This window comes from Ictidomys tridecemlineatus, chromosome 1, assembly GCF_052094955.1.
Source record: "Ictidomys tridecemlineatus isolate mIctTri1 chromosome 1, mIctTri1.hap1, whole genome shotgun sequence".
In the NCBI taxonomy this organism is placed as follows: Eukaryota; Metazoa; Chordata; class Mammalia; order Rodentia; family Sciuridae; genus Ictidomys; species Ictidomys tridecemlineatus.
The window spans coordinates 218,476,244-218,497,646 of NC_135477.1; the positions used below are offsets into that span (position 1 = coordinate 218,476,244).

Below are 21,403 nucleotides of genomic sequence, written 5' to 3' on the forward strand. Positions count from 1 at the left end.
ATCACCTAGGAAACCATTCAGGTCTTAGAACATCTCTTCCCTTTTCCACCATCCATTAGTTGTTGTTTTCACTATGTTACAAGAGGGAATACATTTTAAAAATTCATTTGATATTTACAAGTACAAATTGGTTTATAGGAAATAACAGAGTTTATGTGAGAACTGTTTACATGTCATTCTGAGAGCAGAGAACATGAGATTGAGGTCACAGAGACAGTGACATTAGTTGGTCTGCTTACAAGTTCTCTTACTAAAACCATGATTCTTGTTTTGAAAATTGATGATGCAGAAAGGAAATGTGAGAATACTCAACATGGATTCTTTCTAAAATTAATGGAATCAGACTTCACAGACCATGACCTCTATTCTGGGTTGATCATGACTAATGTGCTATTATTCTAATTTTTTCTTTTGAATAGTTTTCTTTAATTTTTTTGTTATTGTTAAGGAGAGGAATTATAGGAGAGTTGGTTTACAACTGATAATTAAGATAATTATTGTAATTAACCAAACTGCAAAAATGAATGATCGAGTCTACTCCGCTGATAAATGAGCAAGTTGAATTCCAGAATCCTCTACCTAGAGTAAAGAGCTCTACATTTAGCAGTGTCCTAGATTTGGAATAGGTGGATATTAAATTGGGGTTGTGTCCATTTAGATTCAGAGACTTGGTCCTTCTACACTCTTTTCACTTGGTCCTTCTACACTCTTTTCACTCAGGCAGTGACTGAGTGCATACTTATTTAGTAATTGGGCAAATGCAAAATAAATACCAGTGTTGTGTAGCAGGTGGTATTAAACATATTCTTGAGGTCAGAAAGCAGACTGTATGGAAAGTATGTTCATGATGGACCAAAAGGCACTGGGAAGATCCAAGTAGGTCACAAGTATCACCATTAATTTTTAAAGCCTAGAACTGTTTTCCAAATGAAATCATCAATAATCCCACAGCTTTGCTTTTAAATGACAGTTATTAACAATACCATCCAGGAACCAAGCTGAATATCGGGAGTTAGAAAATGCTCTCTATCACAACTCCTTTCCTGAGAAGTTCTGTGACAGGTATAATAACTGTCCTTCAAGACAAATCTGCCCCTCAAAGTAGGTAACTAATTTCAAAAAAAGAGAGGAAATATTGTGATAGAGACCAAAGGAACTCAGAGTCAGGTAACTAATTTCAAAAAAAGAGAGGAAATATTGTGATAGAGACCAAAGGAACTCAGAGTCCAAGTAAAGCAAAACAAATAGCAACTGTGTTTACATACCTTTATCTCAAATATCTGAGTCTTTTATTTAATCTTTAAATTTCTGTATAGCCTGACTGGGGTAAGACTGCAACTACCAAAGTTTAGCTTCTAGTATTTAAAGTCAATATTTAAGAAATATTATCACTTCCCAAATCATACAGTATAATTGTCTCCTCTAGGCCCTGACCTCTTTCTGCATACATAATCAGCACATTCATTGCTTATGCAAGCCTCAGACTTTAAGCCATTTGCTATTTCTTAGGTCACATATATACATATGCACACAAACATCATTCTCTGTGACCATAATATAAACCCAGGTTTCCTTCTTTGCTCTGGGCAGACATTGGGTAAATTAAATGCTTAATTAAAACATCTTTAATTTTTTTTTTTTAGATTTCTGCATTCTTTATGAAGTTAATTCCTATTTCAGGGGCCAGCCTGGAGAATTTGTTGGGAGAAGTCAGATCCAAGGAAGCAAATGGAGTGAGCAGAAAACAACATCAACAACGACAGCAAAAAACAGAACCCAGAAGCAGAAAGTTGGCCAATTGGATAGAAATAGTAAGAGAAGCTTTGAACAAAGGCCATAAGGGATGAGCAGATACTTCCCATTATGTTAGATGACACTTCTGGCTCTTTCTAAGTGTTGCACTTTACTTTGTATTAACACATTCCACCCATACGCTCCCCTCAAGACAAATAAAGCCAAACTGTTTTAGGGGTAAAATGTGCTATAGTCACTAATCAGCCACACTGCGCAATATGGAAAATAAGACATATTTTGGTTTCTCTTTACCAATCCTACTTATATATCCTGTCCATCTTTCTGGGAAAGGGTGGAGTCTTATTATAGTCAAAGTTTTGGTAAATTTGGCAGTGCTGTCAGGTGCAATGGTATAAGTCTGTAATTCCAGCTGCCGGAAAAGCTGAGGCAGGAGGATCTCAAGTTCAAGGTCAGCCTGGGAAGTTTAGTGAGACCCTCTCAAAATAAAAAATACAAGGTGCCAGGTATGTCTTTTCCCAACATTTCACATTCAGTCTGTGGATGTCTTTTCCTATGAGATGAGCCTCTTGGAGGCAGCAAATTGTTAGGTCTTTTTTTTTTTTTAAATCCAATCTGCCAGTCTGTCTTTTGATTGCTGAGTTTAGGTCATTAAAATTCAGGGTTATTACTGAGACATGATTTGTATTCTCAGCCATTTTTTTTTTTGGCATTTAACTTGACTTGGTTTCTCCTTTGATTAGTTTTTCCTTTAGTGTAATACCTCTCTCTGCTGATTTTCATTGTTGTTTTTAATTTCCTAATAGGAAATCCATATGCAGCAAAATGAAATTAAGCCCCTATGTTTTACCATGTAAAAAACTCAATTCAAAGTGGATCATAAAAACTCAACTCAAAGGCTGGGGTTGTGACTCAGTGTTAGAACGCTTGCCTAGCATGCATGAGACACTGGGTTTATTTTTCAGCACCACATACAAATAAATAAAATAAAGGTTCATAAATAACTAAAAAATATTTTTTAAAAAATAGTGGATCAAGGACCTAAGAACTAAACCAAAGACCCTGTGCCTATTAGAAGAAAAAGTAGGCCCAAATCTCCATGTCGGATAAGGCCCTAACTTCCTTAACATGACTCCTATAGCACAAGAATTAAAATTAAGAATCAATAAATAGGATGGATTCAAACTCAAAAGCTTCTTTGCAGCAAAAGTAACAATCAGTGAGGTGAATGAGGTGAATAAGGAGCCTAAAGAATGGGAGAAAATTTTTAATCACATGCACATCAGATAGAGCACTAATCTCTCGGATAAAGAACTCAAATATCTTAACACCAGAAAAACAAATAACCCAATCAATAAATTGGCCAAGGAACTGAACAGATACTTCTCAGAAGATGATATGCAATCAATGAACAAATACATGAAAAAGTGTTCAACATCTCTAGCCATTAAAGAAATGCAAATCAAAATTACTCTAAGATTTCCTGTCACTCCAGTCAGAATGGCAGCTATTAAGATTACAAACAACAATAAGTTTTGGCGAGGATGTGGGGAAAAAGGTGCACTCATACAATGCTGGTGGGACTTCAAATTGGTGCAACCAATCTGGAAAGCAATATGGAGATTCATTGGAAAACTGGGAATGAAACCATTTGACCCAGCTATCCCACTCCTTGGCATATACCCAAAGGACACAAAATCAGCATACTATAGGGATGCAGCCACATCAATGTTTATAGTAGCACAATTCACAATAGTTAAATTGTGAAACCAACCTAGATGCCCTTCAGTAGATGAATGGATAAAGAAACTGTGGTATATATACACAATGGAATATTACTCAGCATTAAAAGAGAATAAAATCATGGCATTTGCAGGTAAATGGATGGAGCTAGAGAATATAGGGCTAAGTGAAATAAGACAATCCCCCCAAAACAAATGCCAAATGTTTTCTCTGATTTAAGGATGCTGATTCATAATGGGGATGGGGATGGGGTGGGGAGCATGAGAGGAATAGACAAACTTTAGATAGGGCAAAGGGGAGTGGTATGGGAGTAGGAAACATGGTGGAATGATATAAACATCATTACCCTAAGTGCATATATGAAGACACAATGGTGTGACTGTACTTTGTGTACAATCAGAGACATGAAAAATTGTGCTCTATGTGTGTAATATGAATTGAATTGCATTCTGCTGTCACATATAACAAATTAGAATAAATGAATAAGCAAATAAATGAATAAAGGACCTGGGATGTAGATTAGTGGTAAACCAACCTGAGTTAAATCTCCAGTATCCTCTCACCCACACACAAAATAGGCAGTGTTGCCTTATATGATTTGAATTGAGATCACTGACATGCTTTCTTCATAATGCTCTGACATTATTTCAGCCATTAGTCATCAATTTTTTGTTGAAAACATGTAAGTGATATGTACCTAGACATGTACTAAACTCTGAGGACCCAAAGTGAGTAAGACCCAGTTTTATGTACTTCTCTTTCTGTGACTCATACATTCATTCATTTGACAAATATTTATTGAACATCTTGTACATGCCAGGAACTATTATAGACCCAGCAGATATCATACTGAATAAAAGGGACAAAAATCCCTATCCAACGTAGCTTGCATTCTTGTTGAGAAGACAGCCGGTAAACATGATAAGAAGTAAATTATAAACATGTCAGAAGATGATTAATGCTAAGGAAAAAGCATAAAGCAGAGGGGTGGATAGGGAGTACAGTATGAAATAGGGTCTTCAATGTGCAGAAGGCTTCCCTGAGAAGTTGACATTACAGAGAAGACCTAAAGAAGGTGAGGAGGTCACATGGCAACCAGACAAGAGACTTCTAGGCAATGAAGAAACAGATGTAATGATCTGAGATAAAGGCATGTCTTCTATGTTCTAGAAATATCAAAAAAGCAGGTATGACTAGAGGAGAGTGCAGAGAGGGAGGTAAAGATGTAAAAAGCAGTGGATAAATCACATGGGTTCCTATATGGTATTGTAAGGGCTTTGCCTTTAGTATAGGAGAGATGAGATGCTGTGAACTTTTAGATCGTAGGGGTGATACAATCTGATTTATAGTTCAAAAACCTTAGTCTGACTGCAATCCTGTCCATATTTTGGGAACAGGAGCAGTGGTGGAAGCCGGGAGTCCAATTAAGCTTTATCAGTAATCCAGAAAAGAGATGATGGACACATGAGCAGGTGACAGCAAGGTATTGTGGGTTGAATTGTTTCTCACACTTCACTGCAAAACCAATAGCAGCAACAACAACATGATGTAGCTCTAACACCTGGGACCTAGAAATGTGACTTTATTTGGAGATAGGATCTTTGTGGATGATGAAGTTGAGATGGAAGTCATTAGGGTGGCCCCAGTCCAACATGACCTTGTCTTTACAAAAAGCAAAAATTTGGACAGGGGAGGGAGAGACAACATGTAGACAAAGGAAGAATGCTACCTGCAGGCCAAAGACTGCCTGAGACCACCAGAAGCTATAAGGCAGGTATGGGACAAATTCTTCTCACAGCCCTGGGAAAGAATCCGTTTTGTGGACACTGATACAGGATTTCTAGCTTTTAGAACTGTGAGACAGTACATTTTTATTATTTAAGCTGCCCACGTTGTGGTACTGTGTTACAACAGCTCTAGCAAACTCATACACAGTGGGAATGGTGGTAAGCAGTAGGATTCTGAAAACACAGTTGGGCCTCATTACTTGTGGAGTCCCTATTTGTAAGTTCAGCTGTTTGCTAAAATGCATTTATAACCTCAAAGCCAATACTCGTGGTACTTTCTGAGATAGCTACAGTTGTGCTCAATGTAGTGAAATACCTGAGTCACTGTACATGTTCCTGGCTGAGACTGAACAGGGCCACCTGTATTCCGGTTTCAGATTTCATACCACAAACAGGTACCCTTTTTACAGTCTGTTTAGTGCTATACGTTTCACATTTTCTGTGCTTTTTTGTTTGTTGGCACTGTTTAAAATGGGCCCTAAACACAGTGATAAGTGCTAGTTGGTCTTCTGCGTACAAGGCGGCTATGATTTGTCTCATGGATGAAATAAGCGTATAGGATAAGCTTCCTCTAGGTATGAGTCATAGCACTTTTGTCATGAGTTCAATGTTAACAAATCAGCATTGTGTTAAATAAAGTGTCTTTTAGCAGAAGCACATACAAAACATGGTTATGTAATAATCAGCAAAATGTGGGACCAGAGGCTTGTGTTACATTAAGGAACACGGCTTGGTATTCACTAGCTCAGTGTCTATAGTGACTTAATAGGTCATAACTGCCATGAATAAAGACACTGGGCTATATTTTTTTTAATATTAGATCTAAGATATGACAGTATTTTGGGGAAGCCTGGATGTGAGGTTCAAGAAAATGAGGAGTGAAGATAATCTCCAAAGTTTTGGGTGTTATTATTTATTAATATGGAAAAGACAACAGAGGAAACAGGGTGTTTTGTTTGTGAAGGAACTATGAAATAGGGTCTATCTAGCTTCTAAATAAAACACGGGTTTAAGTTGAGTCACCTGCATAGGAAAAATATTTGATGGCTGGGTCAGACCCACAATAAGAAATGTAGGCATCAACATCCAGGGAGAAACAAGAAACCCCTTGAGATCCGGGGTGGGTGGTGGTGAGATTGTGGGTTCTGACATCCTACCTAATCACACCACTTCCCCTCTGAGCTGTGACAAAACTGATTTGAAAGTTGGTAGGAGCCTTGGAGTAGATGACGAACCCTGACAAGCTTAGCAACTGATCCTGATATCTTAGTTATTATCAGGTCAAAATTCTTTCCTGTTTAAAGTGAGATTAAGGGTTCTATACATTTTTGGAGGGGAAAGGAAAGAGAAACGGCTGAGGAAGAGAATGTTTGAAGGTGAAATTTCATTCTGGATCCAGCACATCTGCAATGGTACCCTGAATGTCATAGAAATGAATTATTAAAAATGACTGGGAAGATAGTGTTAGACTTTTATCCTCAGTCTGGTGGATATCAATCTGCTCACCAGATTTTCTGCCTAAAAAAAAAAAAAAAACCCTTATATTTATAGTTCTTCACTGTGTCATAAAAAGCAGAATGTAAATAAATAAGGAGGAGGGGTGGCGGATAAGCCAATAACATTCTCCAACAAGAAACACAGCAGCCTGTGGCCCTGCTGTGTTTAGAACAAAAGGATGTTCAACTCATGGATGGGGAAGATTTTTAAATAAAATTAAAATGTACTGCAATGTGTATAGACATTTTGAGTCACAGTGCTGCACTTTTAGAAGAAACCCAGACAACTTATCCAAATTCCATATATTAGATCATGTTCCAACTGAGACCCTGTATACTCTCTGGCCACAGGTACTCTGGGGGGGAAAAAATCTTCAGAGTGGGGGGATTTTCAATGGTGATCTCATTTTTGTTTTTTGTAACTATATAACCTATTCAGGACTGGTTTCTCTAATAAATAATTCATTAATTTATTTCTTTAATAAATCCTACCAGAAAATTCCAAGCAGAGAATGCTTGGCTTGGTTTTCACAACCTTTTGTATCTCCCCATAATACTCCCATTTTTGTCATAAAAAAAAAATCTGGTAAATGGAGATTATTGCAAGATTTAAGAGCCATTAATAATGAGATGGTTATTATGGGACCTACTCAATCGGGGATACCTCAATTGTCTGCTTTGCCAAAAACCTGGTATGTTTTAGTTATAGATATTAAAGATTGTTTTTTTCAAATTCCAATTCATCCCGAGGATAGTCCACGTTTTGCATTTACTATCCCTGCACTGAATCATGAAGGTCCCGATCAGAGATATGAATGGAAAGTACTCCCTCAAGGGATGGCTAACAGCCCAACTATGTGTCAAATTTATGTTAACAAAGTAATCCAGCCACTTAGAAATCAAAATCCTGAACTACAAATATTTCACTATATGGATGATGTATTATTAGCACACAAAGATAAAAACACATTGCTAGAATGTTATGCCACACTTACAAACTTATTAAAAAATTATAATCTAGAGATAGCAATAGATAAAGTACAATTAAATTTTCCAATTAATTATTTAGGAGTTCTATTATCCTCAACCATGGTCCGTCCACCAAAAATTCAAATACGAGTAGATCAACTCAAATCACTTAACGACTTTCAAAAGTCCTTCGGAGACATAAATTGGATAAGGCCTTATGTAGGCATACCAACAGGAGAGTTGGGACCTTTATTTGACATCGTAAAAGGTCCATCAGATCCAAATTCACCCCGAATGTTAACACCTGAAGTAAAAAGGCATTAAAAATCATTGAAACATATATGGAATATATGCATTTGGATAGAATTGATATAAGTTTGTCTTTATTATTTATTGTACTACCAACAAAAAATATTCCTACAGAAGTATTTTGGCAAGAAGGTCCATTATTATGGATACATTTATCTTATTCTCCTAATACTATTCTTACTAGGTATCCTGAGGCTGTAGGACAGTTAATACTCAAAGGAATAAAAGGAGCAAAGGGAGTGTTTGGAATTTCTCCCAATAAAATTATTACTCCATATACTATGGATCAAATTGATGAGTTAGCTAATGAGTTAAATACTTGCGCAATAATCATGTGCAAATCTAATGTTTCATTTGATAACCACTTACCATCTAATCCTTTATTGTCTTTTTGGTCATTGCATCCTGTAATTTTTCCAAAAATGAAAAGAAAAACACCTATCATGAATGCTACAAATATATTCACTGATGGGTCAAATAATGATACAATAGCAATAGTTACACCTGATCAAACTTTTACATTTTTAGTACCCAAACAATCAGCTCAAAACGTAGAGCTTAATGCAGTATTACAAGCTTTTGTGATGTTTAAAGATTCTGTATTTAATTTATTTTCTGATAGTCAGTATATAGTTAATGCTATAGTATCCCTTGAAGATGCTGGTAGGATTTCCTATTCCTCTACTGTTTTCTCTTTGCTTTCCACTATACAAAGTCTAATCTGAGACAGAAAACATCCATTCTTTATAGGACATATCAGGGCACATACAGGATTGCCTGGAGCCCTTAGTTTGGGCAAGGATTTAGCAGATAAAACTACACATGACATACATATTTTCTCTACACTAGAAGAAGCTACAAATTTTCATAAAAAGTTCCATGTCAATGCTAATACTTTACAAAAGTGTTTTAAAATAACTAAGGAAGAAGCTAGACAAATAATTAAACAATGTCAAAATTGTGTGATCTTTTTACCACAAGTTAATCTTGGAGTCAATCCTAGAGGACTGATACCTAACCATATTTTGCAGATGGATGTCACACACTTGCCAGAATTTGGAAAATTAAAATATTTGCATGTTATAGTTGATACTTCTTCCGGATTTTTGATGGGCTCCCTTCATGCCGGAGAAAAAACTAAAGATATTATAGCTCATTGCTTACAAAATTTTGCCACTGTGGGCATTCCAAAACAGTTAAAAAGAGATAATGCCTCTGGTTATACTTCTACCTCTTTTAAACAATTTTGCTCATCATTTGGCATTACTCATATAACAGGAATCCCATACAATCCACAGGGACAAGACATAGTTGAAAGAGCTCACCAAACTATTAAAATGTACTTATTAAAGCAAAAAGAGGGAATTGGGAAGGGGTATATATTCCCCAAAGAAAAACTTAAAATAACACTTTTTACTCTAAACTTTTTAAATTTAGATTCATCAGGGCTTAGTGCTACAGAAAGGCATATGTGTCCAAAAAATGTACATAAGCCCAAGGTACTTTGGAAGGATATTCTAACAGGACAATGGAAAGGTCCTGACCCAGTAATTGTCTGGAGTTGGGGTTCTGTTTGTGTGTTTCCACAGGGAGAACAGCAGCCGATTTGTATTCCAGAAAGATTAACTGAAGCAATTTCTACAGACCAAAAAGAAGATGATTTGACTCAAATCCATAACAACTGATATCCAAAACTCTAGTTTGGCTATTCTTACATCTGCAACAGAACCAGGATGCTTTTTTCAATATCTATTTTATTATTGCCCTTTCCCACATCATGAAGTTCTATTTTGTTTTTTGAGCTCATACAGACCTAGGTTAATGTTTTGCTGATCAGTTCAATTTTTTGACTATAAAGTTTTTAAACATTGCAATGGAGATTTCACCTGTAAAAAGTTATAAGGCCTTTACTATTATGTTATGTGTTGTATGTATTATATTATGTGTGCACACTTGTGTTTTGTGTTGTATGTTTGTATGTACATATGTCCATATATCATATATGATGAGCGCTCATGAAAAAATGAATCCAAATATTTTTTTTTATTCACGTGATTTAAATGGTTTAATTTAAATTGGGTAAACAGCTGTTGAGGATTGTTTTAATATGTGAACAAAAAAGGAGGTTAACAGATCTGTTTGTTTACTTTCACCTTTCCTTTTCATTATATTTAATAATTCTGTTCAAGATAATGTAAATTGTTAAGAAAATTGTTTTCTTTTAGTGCCTTTTGAATGTTACATAATTTTTTTCTTTAGCCATTATTGCCAGAATTCCTATCTTCATCCCAGTGCCAGTGAAGACAAAGATAAAACCAATCTACAGCTTCTGCAAGAGCCATCACTGAACTGCTTGCAGAACTTGCCTGGACTATGTATCACTTGTATGCATTATGAACTCACTTGTATGCATTGTGAACTATCTGTTGGTGCAGCAACTTATGGTAGTGTTGGGGTATTTTTGCTGATGTCATCGGTGGTACAAATTTTCCAAAAGGAGCCGTCAATTGGCTTGGTGTATCCTCCTCCCTTCTGCTTGTGATGGTTGTTCAGCTAAAATTTGGGGGCCAACAGAGGTGAGGCAAAGAACCTCACCCCTGCGCTGGTACAAAGACCTATCCACAGGTGTGGCTGTATGCTGGACCGGTAGTCAATGACGGGTAAGATCCAATTGCAATGGTACCAACCTAAGACAGGAGGCTGATGACTTGAGTTCAGCTCATCTGATGACGGGTAAGAACCAGATGTAGTATTGGACAACCTAAGGCAGGCACGGTCCCTAAGCCACATGCTTGTTGTTTAAACAGAGAGGGGGAGATGTTGAGAGCCACAGCCGAAGGGGCCCCAGCAAACTTCCAGCTGCCAGCTCATGATTGGCTTACAGCGACCCCAGCAAACTTCTAGCTGCCAACTGATTGGCTCCTCTGCGGTGATGCTCATTGGGTTGTTTCCCTGCCATTTCAGACCACGAAGCTGCTCATGGGGGGATTTTTTTGGCTCCGCCCATGTGACACAGCCAATCGGCCTCAAGAGCAGGAGGAGTGGGGGAGGTTGAGAGGCTTGTGGGAAGCCAGTGGTGGCAGTTGGGCTCTGAAAGTTTTCCTGAAGAGCTGTGTGGTTTGGCTTGTGTGTTCTAAAAATAAAGTTTGTTTCTTTTGACAAGTGGCTCCTGAATTGTGCCCAGCCAGACTGCACATATATATATATAGTTTAGTGGCTACTATAAATATACTATTAATGGGTAATATTAATATATTATTAATATGCTATATATATATATATATCAGCTTTGCAAGATTAAAAGGGTTTTGGAGTTGGACGGTAGTGATGGCTGTATAGTATGAATGTATTTTATATATATACATATATATATATTCATTAATATAGTATATACATACTCTAGAACATTCTTCATTCTTAAAAGGGAAAGAAAGTCTGACATATGCTACAAAATTGGTGAAACCTTAAGGACCATGAAAGAACTGAAATAAGCCAGTCAGAAAAAGAAAAATACTGTATGATTCTACTTTTATGAGTCAAAATCATAGAGACAGAACACAGAATCAGGGCTGCCAGGAGCGAGGGGGAGAAGGGGATGTGAAGTTGCTGTTTAGTGGCTACTATTAATATACTATTAATGGGTACGATTAATATGCTATATTAATATATATATCAGCTTTGCAAGATAAAAAGGGTTTTTGGAGTTGGATGGTAATGATGGCTATATAGTATGAATGTATTGAATACCACTCAATTAGACACACCAAAATGGTTAAGACAGTAAACTTTATGTTATGTGTATTTTTCCAAAATAAAAAATGAAAAAAAAGAGCACATATATCGATATATTGCATTGTACTGTATTCAATACGGAGAGAAAAGATTAATGAACTTAAAATCCAATACACAGACAAAATGTAATCAAGAAACAATGGCATCTACTAGGTTCTTTATTGGTCTGCAGAAGGTGCTAGCTTAGCATGGACACAGAGATAAGGAGGTGGACATTGTGAACAAAGATGGATGTAGGAAAAGAGGTGGCCATGTACTTTAAAACTCCATAGAAGTGCTATGGAGTTAAGTGGTCCTTAAGGTTTCACCAATTTGAGCTGAGTTTACAAGGTGAAGAGAAATTTGAAATGGTAACAAGAAGATATTCTAGGAAGAGGAAGGAAGAAACCTTTGTAAAAGGTTTCTTCTTCAATATATGTGCTCTTTTTTTTCATTTTTTATTTTGGTAAATAAAATAAGAAGGAAAAGTCTATCTGGCTGAAACCGAGATCCAGAGGCATGGAGTGGTAGGAAATGATGCCAATGATACAGCTATGTGGAAGTACATTATCCATCAGGACAGTTTGCATCTCATTCTAATCAATGGTCTTGGTCAGAAATGAGTTTCAGAGTCACTTGTGCAGCTTTGAAAATATGCCCATATTCGCCATGGGAAATGTGGCTTAGTAGGTTAGCATGGAGTCTGGGTATAGTGATTCACATATGCTCCCATAAGCACTGATAGGACATTACTAAATTTATTCTTAAAATAAAAGGAAAGGAGTAGATAAGATAGAAAGTTCCTAAATGTGCCAGGCACAGTGGTATATGACTTTCCCAGCTACTCTGGAGGCTGAGGCAGGGGATTGCAAGTTTCATGCCAGCCTGGGCAACTTCACAAGTCCCTGTCTTAAAATAAAAAATGAGACCAGTAGAGGACGGAAAGTGAAGGCAATGGGGAATGAAACTGATCAAATTATGTCATGTGAATGTACAAATATATCACAATGAATCCTACTATTATGTATAATTAAAATGTACCCAAAATATTTTTTTTATTTTTTTTATTTTTATTTTTTTTTATTGATTGTTCAAAACATTACAGAGCTCAAGACATATCATCTTTCATACATTCGACTCAATTGGGTTTTGAACTCCCCAAATACATAATACAGACTCACTTCTGTTACATACTCACATTTTTACATAATGGCATATTAGTGACTGTTGTATTCTGCTACCTTTCCTATCCCCTACTATCCCCCCTCCCCTCCCCTCCCCTCCCATCTTCCCTCTCTACCTCCTCTGCTGTTGTTCAATTCTCTCCCCTTTTTTTCCCCCCACCCCCTTGCCCCTCATAACCTCTTATAATTTTGTGTATCACTGAAGGTCTCCTACCATTTCCATATGTTTTCCCTTCTCTCTTCCTTTCTCTCCCCCCATTCGTCTTAGTTTACTGGTAGTCTTTTCCTCATGCTCTTCCTTCCTGTTCTATTCTTAGTGGCTCTCTTTATATCAAAGAAGACATTTGACATTTGTTTTTTAGGGCTTGGCTAGCTTCACTTAGCATAATCTGCTCTAATGCCATCCATTTCCCTGCAAATTCTATGATTTTGTCGTTTCTTAGTGCTGCATAATACTCCATTGTGTATAGCTGCCACAATTTTTTTATCCACTCATCTATTGAAGGGCATCTAGGTTGGTTCCACAGTCTAGCTATTGTGAATTGTGCTGCTATAATCATTGATGTGGCCGTATCCGTATAGTGTGCTCTTTTAAGGTCCTCAGGGAATAGTCCAAGAAGGGCAATAGCTGGGTCAAATGGTGGATCCATTCCCAGCTTTCCCAGGAATCTCCATACTGCTTTCCAAATTGGCCTCACCATTTTGCAGTCCCACCAGCAGTGAACAAGTGTGCCCTTTTCCCCACATCCTCGCCAACACTTATTGTTGTTTGACTTCATAATGGCTGCCAATCTTACAGGAGTGAAATGGTATCTTAGGGTGGTTTTGATTTGCATTTCTCTGATTGCTAGAGATGATGAGCATTTTCTCATGTGCTTGTGGATTGATTGTATGTCCTCCTCTGAGAAGTGTCTGTTCAGGTCCTTGGCCCATTTGTTGATTGGATTATTTGTTATGTTATTGTTTAATTTTTTGAGTTCTTTGTACATTCTGGATATTAGGGCTCTATCTGAGGTGTGAGGGGTAAAAATTTGTTTCCAGGATGTAGGCTCTCTATTTACCTCTTTTACTGTTTCTCTTGCTGAGAAAAAACTTTTTAGTTTAAGTAGGTCCCAATAGGCTTAAAGACAAGAACCATATGATCATCTCGATAGATGCAGAAAAAGCATTTGACAAAATACAACATCCCTTTATGTTCAAAACATTAGAAAAACTAGGGATATCAGGAACTTACCTCAACATTGTAAAAGCTATATATGCTAAACCTCAGGCTAGCATCATCCTAAACGGAGAAAAACTGAAGGCATTCCCTCTAAAATCTGGAACAAGACAGGGATGTCCTCTATCACCACTTCTATTCAATTTAGTTCTCGAAGTACTAGCCAGAGCAATTAGACAGACAAAAGAAATTAAAGGCATAAAAATAGGAAAAGAAGAAATTAAATTATCGCTATTTGCAGATGACATGATAATTTACTTAACAGACCCAAAAGGATCTACAAAGAAGCTGCTAGAGTTAATAAATGAATTCAGCAAAGTGGCAGGATATAAAATCAACACGCACAAATCAAAGGCATTCCTGTATATCAGCAACAAAACCTCTGAAATGGAAATAAGGAAAACCACTCCATTCACAATATCCTCAAAGAAAATAAGATACTTGGGAATCAACCTAAAAAAAGAGGTGAAAGATTTATACAATGAAAACTACAGAACCCTAAAGAGAGAGATAGAAGAAGATCTCAGAAGATGGAAAAATGTACCCTGTTCATGGATAGGCAGAACTAACATCATCAAAATGGCGATATTACCCAAAGTTCTCTACAGGTTTAATGCGATGCCAATCAGAATCCCAAAGACATTTCTTGTAGAAATAGATAAAGCAATCATGAAATTCATATGGAAAAACAAAAGACCCAGAATAGCAAAAGCAATTCTAAGCAGGAAGTGTGAATCTGGAGGTATAGCGATACCAGAGCTCAAACTGTACTACAAAGCAATAGTAACAAAAACAGCATGGTACTGGTACCAAAACAGGCAGGTGGACCAATGGTACAGAATAGAGGACACAGAGACTAATCCACAAAGTTACAACTATCTTATATTTGATAAAGGGGCTAAAAACATGCAATGGAGGAAGGATAGCATCTTCAACAAATGATGTTGGGAAAATTGGAAATCCATATGCAACAAAATGAAATTGAATCCCTTTCTCTCGCCAGCCACAAAAGTTAACTCAAAATGATCAAAGAGCTAGATATAAAAACAGAGACACTGCGTCTGATAGAAGGAAAAGTTGGCTATGATCTACATATTGTGGGGTCGGGCTCCAAATTCCTTAATAGTACCCAAAATATTTTTAAAAAAGAAAAGTTCCTATGTGACAGTCTGGATTAGGACAGTGGCACTAGGAAGAAAGGAGAGGAATAGATTTGAGAGGCACTAAAAAAGCCAAAGTGATTGGATCTTGTGGTTAGTGAAAGGTGATGGGTGAAAGGGAGAAATCAGACTTGACTCAAATTTCTATGTCAGATAATAGGATGATGGTAGGTCCACTAACTGAGATAGTAAATGTTGGCATAGGTTCCAAACATGATGCCTAACAGATTGGCTCTCAAAGAGTAGGTGCTCAATAAATGTTTGCTGAACAAATTTAAAAAAAAAAAAAACTAATAAACCAATGATCAGACAACTGTGGATGAAAAGAAAATGAGTAGGTAAATGCAGTCTTATATGATGGGCTTTGTTGACTTTGGAAAAATCTTTTCATCTGGGGATAAGTAGAGTACGAGTTTGCAGAAAAATATATGCAAAGCCAAGGGTGGCATAAGAAAAAAGTATAAAAACTGGAAAGTATGGGCTGGGTTCCAGAAACAATGAATGTTTCCCTTTGCCTCTGAAATAGTGAGAAAGAAAGTTATGCGTATATAGTGGCATCATGATGTGGTATATCTGAAATGGGGCAGGGAAATTTTTAATTACGTTAGGAGGCAAGTTGAGTCGTGACTTTTGGATAGGGGTCTTCCATGATCTTTAGGACTGTGTTATTTTGAAATAATCTTACACTAGCAGGGGGATAGAATGGATTGGGACAGAAAAAAATCTAAAGCAAGAAAGGTCAGTTAGAAGGTTCTAATGTGATGAGAAGCAAAAGAAAGTAAGACATTGAGCAAGGATAGTCAAAAAAGAAAAGGAAAGGCAGGAGTAGGTTCAAAAATGAAATAAGAAAAACGTCAGCATGCATGACCTGACCCTAGACTGAGATGATTGAAAGTTAGAGCTGGATTCATGGTAAACCCTGAGTGTATGAAATATTTGGTTGTAATGAACATAAATAATGATGTCAGGAAAGTGAGCAGTTTCAGGTGAAGATAATGATTTTGAGCACTGGCAGGATGTCCAGGTGGAGAAATATTTTGGGTAACTAGAAATGCAGCACAGCAGGTATCACATGGACTGAGGCCAGATATTTAAATTTGGGAACCACCAAACATGTGATGAATCAAGGAAGTTGTAAGTATGGATAAGTCGGTCAAGGACACAGAGAATACACCCATGAAGAAACTTATGGGGACTCATGTATTCTCAGTTGAAGAGAAGACATGCAATCTGGAAGAAGAAAGAGGAATTGTCACAGAGAGACAAGAATAATCTAGAAAATGTATCTTTCAAAAGATAGGAAACAGAGCTTCAAATGAAAAGGGGAGTAAAATAGGGTTAAATAGAGAATGTGAAGTGTAAGAAGACCAAGATGGGGAAGATTGGACTGATGGCATGTGAGGAAGTAAGAGCAAACATGCACGTTAAAGTTGGATTGTGGGGATGCAGAGGGCAAGGCATGTGGAGACAGGAGGAGGCTGAGCACTTCCATGTTTCCTCTTATGCTAGAGTCAGGGGTATTAGTGGCATGGCTCCTGATGTTATTGCCCTTTGGTTTTAATAAAATCAATGTCTCCTTCCATATATAGTCAAATAACATTCATTGAAATAATAGGGCAAGAAAAACTATGGGTGCAAACAGAATTTGGAACCTTGAAGTCTGAAACTTTATTCATGAACATCTCCTGCCTGAGAGCATGGGGTCTCAACAACTTCCAGCAGTGAGACTCATCCCCTTAAAACTGCCATTTGGCATGACAAATATGTGTCCCAGTTTTGCACAGCAATTACCTAGATACCATAACACCATTCAGTGAACAATCCTTTCTGGAACTAATTTGAATATTACTTTTATCAGAAACTAAATTCCCATGTAGATGTGTGTATATCTTTAATATTTCTATTTCATTCCATTTTGTACCAAATGTGCTGGTTTGGAATTGGAATTGTCTTGAATTTCTGCATTAATTTGAGGAGAACTAACATTTTTACAATATTCAGTCTACAATAAAGAAATTTTAGTGTTCTTACATGTCCCCCAGTGCAATATAATTATTTTTCATATAGGTCCTAATCTTGTTTTTTTTTTTCAATTTATAACTGCATTTCTTTTTTTATTTTTTATTGTCAGTGGTATTATTCCATACATTTTAATTGTGAAAGTGTATAAATAAGAAAGATGTGCCTTCCCAGAAGAAAATTAGCATTTAAAATAAATAACCTAAAGCAAATTGAAGTTTGTAATAACATCTGACCCTACTGAGCTGATAAGTATGTACAAAAAAATCATTTTAGGTAATATCATCAGAGAAAACAAAAACAACTACAAAGCAGGAACACTGTTTGTTTTGCTTGTCCATTGCCCAATCTAATGCCCCTTACATAAGATGAACTGTGACTATTTAGAGTCAAAATGTAGAGTCAGTTTCCTCAGTCCTGGTCATAACCAGTGAGAGCTCCATTTTCCCATCTAGTAGCACACAAAGCCTGAATTAGACTTTGGCTCTTTCCAGAGAAAAACAGCCCTTTTCATCTATGATGCAGGAATTAATGATCATTCATTCTCCTTGGCTACTCTGTCCCCTCCTGAGGGGCTGCTGGGACAGGGTAAAGGAATTTGTAGCTGTTTCAGAAACCCCTGCAGTAAATCACATTCACTGAGGACAGAGTATTATCAGGCTAGACACAGCCATAAATCAAGAAGGTTTAGATTTTGCCTTTCCCCTTACCTTGGTCCTTTGAAACTTTTCAGTATGAATAACCTAATTAAAAATCTTCTAGACAACAAGTTGGCAAACTTTTTCTGTAAATGGCCAGATAGAAAGTGCTGTAGGCTTCACATGCCATATGATTTCTATCACAGCTACTTCACTCTGCTGTTGCATCATAGACAATAAACAAATGAGCCTGGCTGTGTTTCAATAAAACTTTATTTACATAGCAAGTGGTGGGCCAGATTTCGCCTGAGGGCCACTGTTTATAGATCCCTATTTTCGAACTGCAAATTTCCAAGCCATTACTTATTTTTCAAAACAAAAGCACTGCACTAGCCTCCACAGAAATAAGTATGACAGGATGTGAAACCCTGAAATGAACAAAAAGGAAGAAAAATCACTAAAATGACTTCTTACCAATCTCTTGATAATGGTTCTGAGCACAACCATCATTTCTCTGTCTTATAAAGCACAGTGGGATTGCAGTGTATAATAAACACACATATTACATTGCAGTGTGGTCATTGCTTTGGGGAGGAAGAGAGAACTGAATGGAAAACTACTCTTATTAGTAATGGCAATATTTGCTCTAACTTACCAATCTTGCACTGCATTGAAGGACTCTTCATTTGTGATGTCATACATCAAAATAAAGCCCATGGCCCCACGATAATAAGCTGTGGTGATAGTCCTGTATCTTTCCTGGCCAGCTGTATCCTAAAAAAAAAAAAAAAACAATGACAATCTCTCAGAAATAAGGCAAGATAGTTTTTGGAAATGATTAATAGTTTCACAAACCATCATAACAGAGAATCAGAAATGTATATACAATGTAAAACTGTTTTTACAGTCTTGTTTTTCCTAAAGATTTTCATGATAACTAGGCAATACTCTGAAAAATTCTTTTTGGGGGAAAGATGTAGCTCAAGGTGTCTACTTCATATGTTCATTTCCATTAAGCAGCATCTAACTATAGGAAATAAAAATGGAAACTATATACGTCTAATATTTGTGGATCTTTAGTTTAAAACCAGAGGAATATATTAGATCCTTCCTATATTGTTTATTGTCTGTACACTAATGCAAGCCACTGTTCAAAAACAAAGGAAATTTATAAAAATGTCTGTGCTGACATTATTCAACAATAAAATGAGAATAAAGATACATGCTGTGAGTGGATTTTGAGTCAGACAGCTGAGTTTGAGTTCCTGCTCTTGCATTTGATAGCTAAGGAAACATGATCAAGTTTCTGAACCTCTATAAACTGAACCCCTCTAAGTTTTAGAATGCAAGTCAAGGTTACAGGAACTAATTCATGTATAGTGGTTCCTACACAAACAGTGGTTAATAAATGTCAAGTACTGGCTGTCATTCCTGAGATGTGGGGAGGCTGGCTAACCCAAGATAAAAGAGAGCAGCTTACACATACAGGGGTTGCATGTCGACAAGAGAGTTGTAACATTTATATCTTGGAATCAGAGGCAGACTTGTTATGAAAATGGCCAGTATATATATCACATATATTGTAGCTGAAGAAATGTTTCCTCAATTCAATCAACTCTCGCCTCTTTGTTCCCTCAGAATCTAAGATATCATTCAGAATCTGAATGCTCTTTGGTTTTCCCCTTTGTCACTTCCCCTGGAGACTCAGGTCTAACTTCTCTTTCCTAGTTCTCTTTAGGTGCTTAGCATTTTGGACAAAATGTTATCTTTCTTTCTGATGTCAGCCTGGATCCTCTTTCTCCCCTTATTCCCAAGATGTCTCTTCTGTATGCAAAGTGCATTCCAGCTCCCTCTAAGATCTAATAGGCCTTGAAGGGAGAGCTAATATTTCCCATCAGAATGAAATAAGTCTCATAGAGTCATTATTGGTAGCTGCTCATGTTGGATATCGGGCTGCTCCCCCATAGTCACTCTCCTGCTTGGCTGCTTCCACCCCACCATGGCAAAAGGGCAAAATGCATAACCATTCACTACTTCTCACATGTGTGACATATCCTATTAGAATCTTTTAAGTTTAGAGAAAGATGATCAAGGATGTTGAGGACCAGTGAATGATTATAGAGAATATGGGGTATGAAATGGGACTCAAAATTAGCCATCAGTGTGGATTTCCATGAAGCCAACAATAATTATATTCTACTCTTGGAGCAAGGATAAGTCTGGGCTAATTATAAGATTTTTGTTACGCAGTATTAAAGAAAAACAAGGTTTCAAAAGTAGGATGAGAACAAATCACTCTACCAAAACAGCAGAAACAAAGCAAAATTAGTGGGGAAGATCTTTTGGAACATACTTCCAATGGCAGAACGTAAAAAGAAAAGATAGATTTCAGTACTTAAAAATTCCTGAATATAAAAAATGTTATAACATTTGAAAATGCATAACATTATAAAATTGAGGTGATAGTAAATCAAATGATAAATTGAGAAATAGGTTTGTATTATTTCAGAGACAGCAAAGGTTAAGATCTTTAATATGTAAAGTGGTATCAGAATTCAAGGAGAAATATTAAATATTCTAATGTAAAAATTATTTATAAACAGTCACATAAATGGTAATTAGTAAATAGAGTTCATTAAAATAAAGCCCATGGCCCCACGATAATAAGCTGTGGTGATAGTCCTGTATCTACCATAATAGTAGAAATGCAATGCATCCAAATTACATTCCAATACAATAGAAATTACCTGGCAATTATTTGAATATTTTATTGTACTTTGCTTACTGTTTTACAAATAATAAAGATGAAAATACAGATGGTAGAGATGACATACTCCATATAATTGGGCCAAACACAAGGCAGAAAGAAGCTGATATTAAGCTTATCTGTATGTTTTCAGTCATGATTCTCTGGATATTTGTATTCATTAAATTTAATCTGGTTAACAGCAAATTTACTTTACTAAAAAGAGGATGTGGATAATATACCAAAACCAAATTCCCAAAGGCTGCATTTCAAAAAACCAAGTATAATCAAGAGATTTTGCAATATGTTTTTCTTTTCTAGGGAACAGAATCCCTTATAAACCAGTCAGTCTACTTAAAAATTTCCCCACATTTGGCTTGGATTACTATTTTCTAGAACATACTATCTATAATCTTCTTATTTTTGTAATTTTTTTTCTAATTTCACCTCCTGTGAAGTAACTTTAAATGGCTTTCCTCTTGGTCAAATATCTTCTGGTCATTGACTGAGTAACAGGGGCACAGTCTCCATGCCTACTGCCTTCTCTATACAAACAGCTTTCCACTGATTTCTCAGTAGAGGACACAGCTAACGCACTGCAGACGCTGCT

General features: G+C 36.6%; 1 protein-coding gene across 2 annotated transcripts in view; it reads right to left on the reverse strand.

Moving 5' to 3' along the window:
* Positions 1-21,403, reverse strand: part of Rab3c (RAB3C, member RAS oncogene family) — a 255,376-nt gene that overhangs the window by 109,949 nt on the left and 124,024 nt on the right. For both annotated transcript variants that reach the window (XM_021722508.3, XM_021722507.3), the window contains exon 3: positions 18,703-18,821. In XM_021722508.3, coding sequence (XP_021578183.2) covers positions 18,703-18,821 — 119 coding nt within the window. The remainder of the gene's footprint in view (positions 1-18,702; positions 18,822-21,403) is intronic.